The sequence below is a fragment of the Alexandromys fortis genome, unplaced genomic scaffold, assembly GCF_014885135.2.
Source record: "Alexandromys fortis isolate MF-2015 unplaced genomic scaffold, M_Fortis_MF-2015_v1.1 scaffold_18, whole genome shotgun sequence".
NCBI lineage: Eukaryota > Metazoa > Chordata > Mammalia > Rodentia > Cricetidae > Alexandromys > Alexandromys fortis.
The window spans coordinates 15,559,405-15,572,521 of record NW_026067897.1 but is presented as its reverse complement, the minus strand read 5'-3'; the positions used below and the strand labels follow the sequence as shown (position 1 = coordinate 15,572,521).

At 46.2% G+C, this 13,117-nt stretch overlaps 1 protein-coding gene across 2 annotated transcripts in view; it reads right to left on the bottom strand.

Moving 5' to 3' along the window:
* Ctnnal1 (catenin alpha like 1) overlaps positions 1-12,003 on the bottom strand; it is a 47,855-nt gene extending 35,852 nt beyond the window's left edge. For both annotated transcript variants that reach the window (XM_050164252.1, XM_050164258.1), the window contains exon 1: positions 11,787-12,003. In XM_050164252.1, coding sequence (XP_050020209.1) covers positions 11,787-11,933 — 147 coding nt within the window. In that variant the 5' untranslated portion in view covers positions 11,934-12,003. The remainder of the gene's footprint in view (positions 1-11,786) is intronic.
* Positions 12,004-13,117: the final 1,114 nt, after the last annotated feature.

Below are 13,117 nucleotides of genomic sequence, written 5' to 3'. Positions count from 1 at the left end.
TAACTCACAGAAACTAAGGCAAATGTTTTTTGATTTAAGGCACTAGTTGGGGTAATTTGTTAGGTGTGAGTGTGAACCGTCCCCCATGGGCTCATATGCTTGAACACTGATCCCTATCCAGAAACACTTCAGAAGAGGAGCTTTGCTGAAAAAGTGTGTCTCTGGGAGTAGGCTCTGAGATTGTCGGCCTGTCTGTCTCACGCAGGTGCTCACTATGTAACCCTGGATGACCTGGAACTTGCAGAGATCTGCATAGAATTATAGGCGTGTACCACCACACCAGACTACCATTGAGATTTTATGCCCTGGTCTCACTTCCTGTTCTCTCTTTCCTTTGGGACTGCCACTACCATGTGACATCCTGCTGCCATGCCTACCTTGCCATGATACTCTCTATTCTTTCTGGAACTGTTAACTAAGAGAAACCGTTTCTCCCCTGGATTGCTTGAATCAGGGTGTCTAAGCACAGCAATAGAAAAGGAGGCGTTCTTTTTGTTGTTTTTGAGACAGGGCTTCTCCATGTAGTCCTGGCTGTCTTGGAACTCACAGTCCAGGTTGGCCTCAAACTCAGAGAACCATTTGCCTCTGCCTCCCAAATGCTGGGATTAAAGGTGTGCGCCACCACTGCCCAGCTTGAAGTTCTTTATCAATAGATAGGTAACAGATTTTGGTGCCCAGATCAGGAGAGATGCTATAATAAAACCCAAAATTTGAGAGTAACTTTGAAATTGGGCTGTGTGAATGACTTCGAGGGGATGAGTAAAAAGCCCCAAGAATGCAGAGGATGCTGGACAGAGCAGGAGACTTCGGGGAGCTCGCTCAGTCAATTTGCACTGACAAAACAAGTGCCTTCAGCTGGTCCTACATGAACTCACTGCTTACAGTCAGCCCTACAAAGCCCAGGTTCAGGCCTCCCTGAAACTCGGTGTCTGGTGAGAGGCGGGTCCTCATGGAGAGTGCTTCTGGCTCTTCACTTGGTAGACCAAGCAAATGAATTCCTCAGTTCCACCCTAAAGCATTAGTTTTAGTCACAACTTAATGGCCTCCCAAAGGCTTCATGTGTTACTAATACTGCCGTGGGATTAAGCTCCAGTAGAAGGATTTTGAGAGGAAACCAACATTCAAACCACAAACAGAAGTGCAGGCAAAGGCTTATTAAAAAAAAAAAAAAAAAAAAAGGTGGGACGGTGGGAAAGGGATTAAGGAGACAGTTGGTAGGTAAAGTGTGTGAGGACCCGAGTGTGGATCCTCCTCAGAACCACGCAAAGCCAGGTGCAGTAGCCCAGCAGTGGTGGTGCACTCCTTTAATCCCAGCAATTAGTAGGCAGGTAGAGATGGTCAGATCTCTGAGTTCGAGGCCAGCCTGGTCTACCAAGTGAGTTCCAGGACAGGCTCCAAAGCTATAGAGAAACCCTGAATCAAAAGAGCCAAAAAGTCAGGTGCAACAATAAGGACGCCTGCACTCCAGGACTGCTGTGGGAGATGGGAAACCGAGACATAGAATCTATGGAAGATTCTGGAAGGTCAGCTAGCCTGCCCACACATAGGCAAACAATAAGAGACCCTGTCCCATGAGAGGTGAAAACACATCCAAGCTTATTCTTTGACCTCCACACACACTGTGGCACATGCATGTACACATTCACACACGTACACACAATGGCATCACATATACACACACACACCCCACATAGTTTTTTGATTTTTTTTAAGGCTTTCTTTAAAAACAAAAAACAAAAAAAATTCACTAGAAACTAAAGAGAAAAGATCCTTATTAGGTAGTAGCAGAAAAAAAAAAACCCTTAATAACAGGGAAAGTAGAAAGTATCCCTCAAGAATTAGGTGGTCTAGCTAAGGTGATTGAAGGGGTTTGAAGGAGCTAATGGCTGCAGTAAAATACAAGAGAACAGAGAAGTTAAATAAAACACAGCCAAACAAGATCAAGCCAGAGCTTGCTGCTTTTGAAAATTCTTAGCTAGATGGCACACCGTGATAAACTTACAAGTGGCTTACAGGCAAAAGTGCAGTCTAAAGCACAGTCAAGAAGGCCAAACGTAAAGGGAGCGACTGTCAAATCTCAGCCTACGCAGTCACTGGGCTCCAGCTGTCCCAGGAGCAACAACAGAGAAGAGCTGACTCTGCACAGCTCATGGGGTGACTTGGGTCTAATACAGTGCAGTATGACTCAAAGGGCAACAAACAAAATTAATTACTAAACTGTAGAACTTAAAAAAAAAATCAAAATTAAATGAAGGATTTCCTACTCGCAGGCTTCCGCAGGCTGAGAAAACTAGCCGCAGAAAAGGACTGCCTTTCGTGGAAAGGGCCGACCGACTGGGAAGGCAATGCCAAGACATGAGCACAATTCCCAGGACTTGAGTTTTAGTTAAGGAACTGCCAACCCGGGTCCAGGTCCATTTCAGGAAACTCTAACCAGTGGTTCTTTCTTTCCCTGTTGTTTAGCATAAGCCTACAAGTATCCCGTGCTTCCTCTCTGGCCTACAGCTAGGAAGAGTTACACTTAGGAAATGGCTGTCTTGAAAAAAGCTCATCTGGACCAGATTCCCAGCCAACCTTCTGGGTACAAGCTGATGCTTTCAGGAGAGGTTGTGTGCAGGTAGAAGGAAGTAAATGATTTACCACGGAGGTTAGAGAACTAAGTTCTTTGCTATTGCTACCTCCAAGAGGCAAAGTCTCCACCCCTTTCCTTGAGGGCAAGCTGATTGAGTTACTCCTAGCAGAATAAAATAGGGGAAGAGCGCTGGCGAGCACTAAGCCCTGCGTTCAGTTCCCAGTACCACACACCAGCGCTGTGATGAACAAGCCTGTAAGCCCAGCACTCCAGAATTGGAAGCAGGGGGATAGCTTCTACCTCAACCAGTAGAATAAAGTAGCAGTGACAGTGTGCTGCTCTCGAAGGTAAAGACTGAAGTCACTGCGGCTTCCACCCCCTACTCCCTAATGCCAGTAGAGAGGTGAAGATCCTTGACCAGCTCCCTGGGAAGGCTCCCGTGAGGAAGCCTCAGGCTTCTTGCCAATAGCTACCGAGATTCTCTGAGCTGTGCTTCTGGACACTAAGTAAGTGTCCTAAGTAAGTGACTCTAAAATTCCTGACTTATAATAATCCATTAAGTTTGGGGGGGGGTGTTTTGTTATGCAGAAGTAGACATAATTTCGAATGTGTGTTTCTAAGTTAATTCTCACAGTCACAGGAAAGGATAACAAGCTAACTGCTTCGGACTTCTTCATTTATTTATGCATTTTGGGTGGTAGATAAGTGAACGGAATATATTTGATAGTGAATTAGGAAAGCCACCATGACACTCCACAGCTTCAGAATGACTATTCTAACTGTAGAGAAGTTCACTGAGATATATAGAGTTTAGGTATGATTAATTTGCTTTTTTTTTTTGCAAGTTTTTTCCTTTTTTTAATTTGATTTGTTTTTTGTTTGTTTGTTTGTCTTTCTATGTAGCCCTGGCTGGCCTCAGATTCACCTGCCTGTCTCCCAAATGCTAGGATTAAAGGTATGTGTCATCATGCCTTCTAATAAATTTAAAAACTAAAGAAGCCATACCAGTACAGATAGATATCCAGTCATTCTTGCTCATTTCTTTTTTTTAATATTTATTTATTTATTATGTATACAATGGTCTGTCTGTGTGTATGCCTGCAGGCCAGAAGAGGGCGCCAGACCCCATTACAGATGGTTGTGAGCCACCATGTGGTTGCTGGGAATTGAACTCAGGATCTTTGGAAGAGCAGGCAATGCTCTTAACCTCTAAGCCATCTCTCCAGCCCCCTCTTGCTCATTTCTTTATCTCAAAGGGACGGAATCTTTTCTTCAGCATAAATGTTACCTAGGAGCCCATTAGGTAGGCACATCCACGACGAATCACGAGAGAGAATTGTGAGGATGATTGATTGGCTACGGTGCTGCAAAGCAGGGTGGTAAATATGCAGACGCCAGTGTGGCAGTGGGCTAGTGTACACCTTGTTCCCAGCGCTAGCTTAACGCAGGTCTGTGAGACTGCCTTGAAAAGAGGGAGCACAGACACAAAATCCACCCGTACCACTTTAGTCTCCAGCCCTGGCAGACACTGGCGAGCTCTCAGAACCAGACATAGAACAGAGACCCTAACCACTATTCTGGCTACCACACAAGAGTAGAAAGAGTGGTTGTGATGGGACCCTGACACCCAACTATTAGAAAGGGACTTGGCCAAGAATTTGGAGCTCCCATAAATAGGATTTAGTTCCTTAGAAAAGAGAAAGTGAAGGGCCCAGCCCTTTTACATCACCCACCAGAACTGAAGACACCAGTCTAGTCCAGGAAACAGGTAGTCTCCCCAGGCACTGAGCACTGACTACCTTGATGTTAGACCACCCAGCTGCCACACCGCCAAAATAAATGCCTGTTGTTAGAGATGTCTGTGGTTCTACTGTCCATTTGTGGGACTGAGGTTTTGAAGAGGGCACCCCACATGCTGGGCTCTAGCTTAGTACTGCCTCTACAGCAACCCAGAGTAAGACACTGTGCTTGTCAAATTCTGTATTTGCATAATGCTCAAATTTTCCAGTTATTCTGAACAGCCCCTACAACTGGGCTAAAGCGCTAACAATTGTTAAGTTTCCAGACAAGCGTTTTGCTCCTACGGCAAACATCTTCCCCGGTGCACTATTAGGTGTGGCTGTCCTTCCTCTTACTGGAAGCCTTCTGGAAAATGCTTATCCCAAATATAGTCACTGAAAATTGACATTTAGAGGGGCTAAGGCAATTCATAAAAATCTTTATTAGATGATCTACTCATAGCCTAACATTTTCAAACTTTTAAGACGACAGCTTCAGGGCTGGAGTGGTTGGAGCACTTGCGTCTCTTCCAGGGAGGGCACTGAGTTCAGTTCCCAGTACCCATGCCAAGCAGTTCACAGCCATCTATAACTCCAGCTCTACAGGAGCCCGGCTTCTAGCCTCCTTGGACATTGCGCACACCCACAAGCAGACATACACTCCTACACGTAATTAAAAATAATGAAAATGAACTTCAAGCCGGACAGTGGTGGCGCACGCCTTTAATCCCAGCACTCGGGAGGCAGAGGCAGGCGGATTTCTGTGAGTTCGAGACCAGCCTGGTCTACAAGAGCAAGTTCCAAGACAGGCTCTAAAGCCACAGAGAAACCCTGTCTCGAAAAACAAAACAAAACAACAAAAAAAAAGAACTTTAATAAAAGAGAAAGCACATGTGCTGATTATGCCCAAAACAAGAAAGGTGGCAAATGCAGGAAAAATTCAAATAGTAACTTATAATCCTGAGAACATTTTTATTGAATTATTCCAATCCTGTTTTGTATGTGCTTAATATACTTTTACAAAATTGAGATTGCGTGTTAATTTCCTTATGCTAAAGATTAAGGCTAGCTAAGATTTACACAGCACAAGCATACTAGTATGTATATTTTGCAGATATAAATTAATTTAATGCTTACATCTCTAGCTTCTATTAGGTATTGGTCTATTTATACCTTCAATATGCAGATTAAAAACCTGAAGTTGGAAGAGGTTAAGAAAATACCAAAGGCTGCCTGAACTCTTAGTCACGACGCCTCTCTTTCCTGCTCAGATTATACTGAGGATGAAGGGGAAGCGGTGAGAGAGCGTCCAAAGCCGCACTATGCCACATCAAAAGCCAGCCATTGTGCTTAAAAACTAGGTAGAATAGTAGAGTGACCACTTGTAGTTGCCTTGACAGACATGTCTACAGGATGTTCTAGAAAATGCCTGAATGAGCCAGAGGGCAAAGAAGGCACTCTGTAGAGGAAGAAGATTGATTTGCTACAGTGGAAAACTCCAAGACGGAAGGAAGCAAGAACAAGGGCTTACTTGAGACGCGGGCCTACGGTGCCACGAAGGGCAAACAAGGGCATCCCAGCAGTTAAGAGCATGGACTCCACCCACGCTGCCAGAGTTGGAGTTCTGGCCAGGATGGAGTTCTTATCAGCCTGTCTGTAACAACTCTCATCTGTAAGAACTGGGCAATAATCTGCTCAGGCTACCCTGGGAAATACATGATTAAATGTAAGCCATCACACTTAGAATAGTGTCATTTACATAAAGAAAAAAAGAAAAGAAAGAATAGTGTCAGTTCTGTTCTGCTCCTGGGTTCCGTGATGTTCTGAATTTTTAGGACATCTATACTCAGCTGACAGGGGCTTTCTTTACCCGATTCGTGGGGAGGCAAGAAAGCAGGTAAAACAGGAAGCTGGGAGGAAGAACGAAGTTCAGTTCTCTAGGACCTGAAGAATAATCTAAAAGCCAGCCTGAGATGGAGAAGTTCCTATCTGGGGGCTGGAGAGATGGCTCAGAGGTTGGGAGCGTGAGCGTTGCCCGCTCTTCCAAAGGTCCTGAGTTCAATTCCCAGCAACCACATGGTGGCTCACAACCATCTGTAATGAGGTCTGGTGCCCTCTTCTGGCCTGCAGGCATACACACAGACAGAATACTGTATACATAATAAATAAATATATATATATATTTTTTTTTTAAAAAAAAAGAAGTTCCTATCTGGATTTCACTCACCAGTAAACTCTCAATGGCTAATTTGCTAAACGAAACAGAAGTGAACACCCTACTCAAGGTCAGACTCTTTGAAGCACAGGCCCACAGCCTCTTTTATCATTTGAATTTTCCTTTATCTTTGCCCTCAAAACCACACTCCCAGCCTGGCCTCAATCAGCAAGGAGAAAAGAAAATCACCACCCTCTTCTTCCACAAGCCATTAAGAGACAAAGACTCTGAAACACTCCCAAGGCAAAAGAGGAGGTAGAAAGAAGGAAGTTAAGTGACCTTAGCCACCTAAAGGGTCCTGACAGGAAGGCTGGAGGGAAGCACACACAGGGAAAGGCCAAGGGCAGAAGAAAGACATTCCACACCAGGGTGGAGGCACCCTTCTTCCCTCCCTCTGAGCACTGTAGGAGTGGCAAAGTGACTATTAAAAGGGGTGGGAGTAACTCTACAGAAAACACGCCTGGTACTTAGCCTGGAGCTTTAAAAAAACAAAAGTTTAGATAATAAAATCTGACAGGTCAAAATCCACTGTGGTGGTTCCCACCTATACTCCTAACACTTGGGAGGTGAGTTTGAGTCCAGCCTGTTTTGAAACGCTAAGAGTTGGGGATGGGGATGGGGATTTAGCTCAGCGGTACAGTGCTTGACTGGTTTTCCTAAGACCATGGATTTGATACACAACAGGCAAAAGAAGAAGAGGGCAGAATCGCAGGGCTGGCTCAGTCCTTTTACTCATAGACTCTCGCACGCTGAACACTGCAAAATTTACTTAAACATCCTTAATAGAGATTTTGGTAGTTCTTAGTTTGGAATCTTCAGAAGTAAAAATATTATCCAGACTTGTATGAATTTACACGGGATTTCTCTGCAAGGAGTTGAATTGCTAGGCTATTAATAGTATCAACCTTTTTCTTAGACAGGGTCTCATTATGTTACCCAGGATGGCCTGTAATTTAATAATTCTCCCGCCTCAGTCCCACGTGGATGAGGATTACAGCCATCGACCATTATGCCCATCCTCTAACTTCAATTTTCCTTATTCTGAGATAGTAGCCATGGTGGAATGAAACTTGCTAAGCAGACCTCCAACAAGTCAAAGAGATCCATCTGCCTCCAATTCCCAAATGCTGGCACTAAAAGCATATGCCACCGCCACATGTGGACTTAGAAGAGTAAGTCTACACATATTGCTTTGCTTGCTTTGCTATTCTTGGTTCTTTGGTCATTCATATAAATTTTTAGAATTACTTTAGTCAAATCCTACCCCAAAATCTGTTGGAATTATCACTGGAATTTCATTAAATTTACAAATCTCTAGGAAAAGTCAAGAGCTGTGTCTTTAGTATTCTCTTGGTCTAGGCATGAACTCAGTACTTCCCTCAGTCACTTAGACCAACTCTGACTTTCAACAAAATTTTCTCCATAGTCTAATATCTCTCTTTGCTATAATATACATGCAGACGTTTCTAGTAACCTCCATATTTACAGTCTTACGGTAATTTTTAAATCGCCTTTTTCTGTTTACTAATGTAGAGAAATGCAACTGACTTTAGCACTTCGTATCGTATGAACTTGCTATTTCTAGTATGAGTATTCTATATTGGTAATCATAACACAATGGGACTTCTCAGGGTTTTTTGTGTGTGTGTGTGTGTTTTCCATCTCTGTACTTTGTTTCTTCTCCTGGTCTTATAGAAGGGCGAAATTTCTAGTTTGAATAGGATCTATGATATCAGGAACCACTTCTTGCTTGTCTTTAAAAGAAATGTATCTTTGACTGTTGCTATAAAGTTTCCTGTAGATACCCATATCAGCTAACAAAGACTTTTACTGTGTGTGTGTGTGTGTGTGTGTGTGTGTGTGTGTGTGTGTGTGTGTGGTGTATGTGGTGTGTGTATGTATCTATGCACTGGTACTGGTGTCTGTGCATGCCTGGGGCTAGGCCAGAGATCAACAGCAGATATCTTCCTCAATTATTCTTTAAGAGAATCTCTCAATGACCCTGAAGCTCATGGGCTAGCTTCTCAGCATCCATCTAACTCCACACCCCTGCCAGCTTTTAGCTGGATGCTGGCAATCCAAATTCACGTCCTCAAGCTTGCACTGCAAGCATTTTACCCAAAAAGCCATTTACCCAACCCTTCAGCACCATTTTTCCCCCAGGGCTGAGGCCCGAACCCAGGACCTCTTACATGTTAGACAAGCAGACTTACTATTGATCTACATCCCCAGCAAGGAAAGCATTTCCTGCTACCAGGTTACAGAATCATGTTGTCATTAGCAGAAGCTGGATGGGCAGCGAAGGTTCTTTCTATCTCTATTGCTGTGAAAATTCTTCATTTCTAGAGTGCGAAGAGAGAATTCCTATTTTCTGATGCTGACAAAACCTTCCTTTCCTAGAAAAGTCCTAAAAGTCAAGACTTTCACTGGGGGAGTCAGCAGTGAATTAACATCAAAACAAAAGCCAGCGACTTCACCCTGCACAGCGACTTCACACTGCACAGTGACTTCACACTGCACAGCGACTTCACACTGCACAGCGACTTCACACTGCACAGTGACTTCATACAGCACAGTGACTTCATACAGCACAGTGACTTCACACTGCACAGTGACTTCATACAGCACAGTGACTTCACACTGCACAGCGACTTCACACAGCACAGTGACTTCACACAGCACAGTGACTGGTCTTCCTTGTTTACCTCAAGCCCTGTCTCCTACACAGTGTCACCCTTGATTCAAACTGAACTCGCAGAACATATATTATTGATAATGCTCACTTGATCCCTGGCGTGTGCTCGCTATTCTATACACACCCTACCTCCCAACTAAAACATAAGCCCTTCAAAGAGCAGCAGCTATGGAGTATGCAAGAAATCCTTGCTTAACGTACTTAAAATATCTTGGGGGAGATGTGGAAATGAGTTGGGTAATCGTGTTGTATCTTTAGAAGAGAAACACTTGAGCACGGGAGTTTTCTAGAGAGCTCACCATCACCCCACCACACACAGAGTCTTATAACATTCAGGCTGGCCCCAAACTCCTAATTCTCCTGCCTCCCCTTTCTGAGTGCTGGGATTACAGGCATGAATCACCAACGTTTATGTGATAACTGGGAATCAACCAAGGGCCAGCTCTCAAACTGAGCTAAGTCTCCAGTTCTAATATCTTAAACTCCCTGAAACTTTAAAAATCAGTCTAAATTATCTGTACTTCCCTGACTTGTTAATCAAGCATCCTAAGCAAGCTTTATGCATCTCCTGATACTATGGGGAACTTAACTTTGTCTGGTTGAGGACAGTCAACCACTAAGCCTGTCAGTTGTGGAACTGTGTCAGAGACACCACTAGTGTACAGAACCTCAGCTGTGATCCTGATATCAAGTGGGGAGGGGTGTTTTCCCCTCTAGCTAATTTTTAGCAGCAAGTAACACTTTCCCTCTTCTACTCTCCATACGCCATGATTCCCCCCCCCCCCCAAATAAATAAAGCTCTGTAGCACTGGTCTGTTTCTAGCAATGATACGATACAAAGTTACTGTTTTTCCAGACTGCAGCTCTCTGCCTAGTTTTTCTACTGTGGAACTTTTCCTTTGTAACTAGTCTGTGCTGACCTCATCGCCCTGTCTAAACTCTAGAAGAGACCCAGGAAAGCTAAAGGCTGACTCCTGGAGTCGAGCTGCCTGGAATCAGACCCCAGTTTGTCACCTAAGAGTTGAAACCCCTAATAACAGGTAAATTGGTCTAACTAACCCTCAATTTCTTCATCTGCCTCACGAGAATATACATATATCTTACCTAATGCGGGGGCAAGAACTGCGCTTAGAACACAGCCTGTGACGGCTAAAACACGGTCGGTTTCAAGTCCATCACTCTCTCTCTCCCCTGTAAAACCGCTTCAACATTTCTCTCCACTTATGGATTGTGGTTGTCCTGCTGACAGGGGTGCGGGGGAGTTCTCCGGGGTGGAAGGAGGTGTAGACACTAGAAAAGAACTACAGCCTTCTTTCCATGGATCAGGAAGAGGTCAAGAGGCAGGGAGTGCCCCGTGTAGTCACCACTGTTACACTAATGACAGGATGCAGGGTGGAGTGTGTGTGTGTGTGTGTGTGTGTGTGTGTGTGTGTGTGTGTGATATGGGGATATTTACTTAATTAGCATTAGAAGAACCTAGGGAATAACAACAATTTTCAAATATTTTCAGGGCAGGGCTGGAACAGAGGCAACACCTAAAAACGTCTCTGTACGGACTAGTGATAACCTCCTCTTCACTAAAAGTGCTTATGTAAGGCATTGGTGGCCAGGTGTTGAGGGTGTCGTAAGAAATGATTTTTTTTTAATTTAGAGTCAGATAATTTAAGATTCTTTCTACCTCTAAACTCTTGGTAATCCTGGCATGAGTCACCAAGATGTTACAGTTTAGTATGAGTCACACATCGCCAACGCGCCGCCAAAGACAAAATTCTTCACTTGGTGTTTGGCACAGTACCCCAGCCGTAGGTGAGGAATTCTAGCCCTCGGGTTATATATACCTCAGCTCAGAGAAGCAAAACTTTTCTAATTAAGCACATCGCTTAGCTGATTCTAGACTTCTTTTATAACCCACAAATACAATAATGCATTAATCCTAACTGAGACCTGGCAAAATACTGTGCATCGGGATTAAGCCTCAAGCACTACTTCCCGTCACTCTGCAGAGTACAGGCAGGCAGAGGTGGGCAGGCAAGTAAGTGACAGGGAGGGACAGGACAGGTGGCCAGGGTGGGTGGGAGTTGGGCGAGGCCACACACGACCAAAGGAACTGGACAAAGGCCTTGGAGAACACGCCGGAGTGGGAGGCAAACTGGAGAGCCCTAGTCTGCGTCCCGCGCCTGGGATGCGGACAGCGGCGGCGGCGGACTGCGCAGCTGCAGCCGCCGCGGCTCTGAGAGGCAGGGGACCCCGCAGGGGTCCTATCATTCCGCGGCTGGGCCTCACACGGCAGAAACCGCAGCGCCAGGCGAGTCCGGCCGCCTAGGCCAGACAACGCACCTGCTGGGCTCAGACACCTCACTGCGCGCCCAGGAGTAGCCGCCCCGCCCCGGGCCCCCACGCGAGTCCCGCCGCCGCCGCGCTCGCGGAATGCGGGACAGCGCCGCCTCCCGCCCCGCCATGCCGGGCCGGGGAAGAGCTGCAGCCGCCATCGCGGGCCGCGCACACGGGGGCTGGGGGCTGCAGTACCTGAGAAACCAGGGGCAGCAGCGTCTGCTCCACCGAGCGCGTTCTGATCTCCAGTCCCGAGTCGAAGGCGAAGCCAGACGCGTTGCAGGAGTGGACAGCTCCCGCACCGCCGCCGCCGCCGCCGCCGGGAAGCGGAGAAGCGGCCATAGCCCTCCACCGGTCGGACCGCCCGCTCTCCGCACCAGTGCGGGCCCGCCAACCAGCCCGCCGGTCGCCCGCCGCCTCGCTGGCCCCACCCCTAGCCTTGTGCCACCACCTCGGCCCCGCCTCCACGCGACCCCAGGCCCGATAGCCACGCCCCTAGGCGGCACCACCGACTCGGCCCCGCCCCAAGACCACCCCACCCTAGTTAATCCCGCCCTCAGCCCTGCCCCCCTAGGCCACGCCCACCTACCCGTAGTCTGGATCAAGCAGTTGGGGCTCATCAGCCCCGCCTCTAGGGCGGCACGCCTCCTCCTAGCTCCACCCCAAACCCTGGGAGCCCCACCCACCCGCTGATATTGACCCACCCCTCGGGCTCCGCTCTCTGCATGCCCGCCCAGTAGGCCCCAGCAGTGCCTCTTTCCTCAGGGGTGTGTGCCAAAATGTATTTTACCCAAAGCGAGAAACAAGACACCTGAGGGCCTCCCCATGTTCACAGGGCTTCTTATCAGAAGACAACTGTCCTCAGCAAAGCTGCCCGCCAAATCCATTTGCTTCAAAAATCAAAAAATCATACATATTTCTACAAGTTTTGATGGGGTTGAAAATAGTAGGGAATCTCTGCCCTGAGGTGGCAATTATACTTGTAATTATCTTTTCATGGCTTCCCAGGAAGGTCCACTCCATTTCCCCTTCACTCCTATTTTCTGATTATGTATCTCTTACACGGAGTTGAAACATTTGATAATACATTCACATAAGTATCCTGCTACTCAGCAAGAAGGTAGTGGGTCTTGCAGGCAGTATCTTTAGAATTCACCTTCAAGAGAATTAAAGTTGTATGCACTGATAAATACTGTTTAAAACTACTTTTTACAATGATTTTTAATATTAGCCAAGAACTAGCAGCGTGTTAACGGCTCCTTAAAACATCGTGTCTATTTCTGACTGAAGTCACTTAAGGCTAAGAATCCATTCTCTCAGCCCAACCATGAGCTCATACACAACTCCTGTGACGAGAAGGATCGCCAGCACTTTTCCTCTGGTTTCCAGGAGCGAAGCCAAGGAAGGATTTCAGAAGTCTGCACCTTAGGGAGGATTCTAGACTTAAGCAACTGACTGAGAAGCACAAGAAAATATTTTTGAAGGACCATAGCTGCTAACGAGCACCTACTGAAGCAAAATGGTAT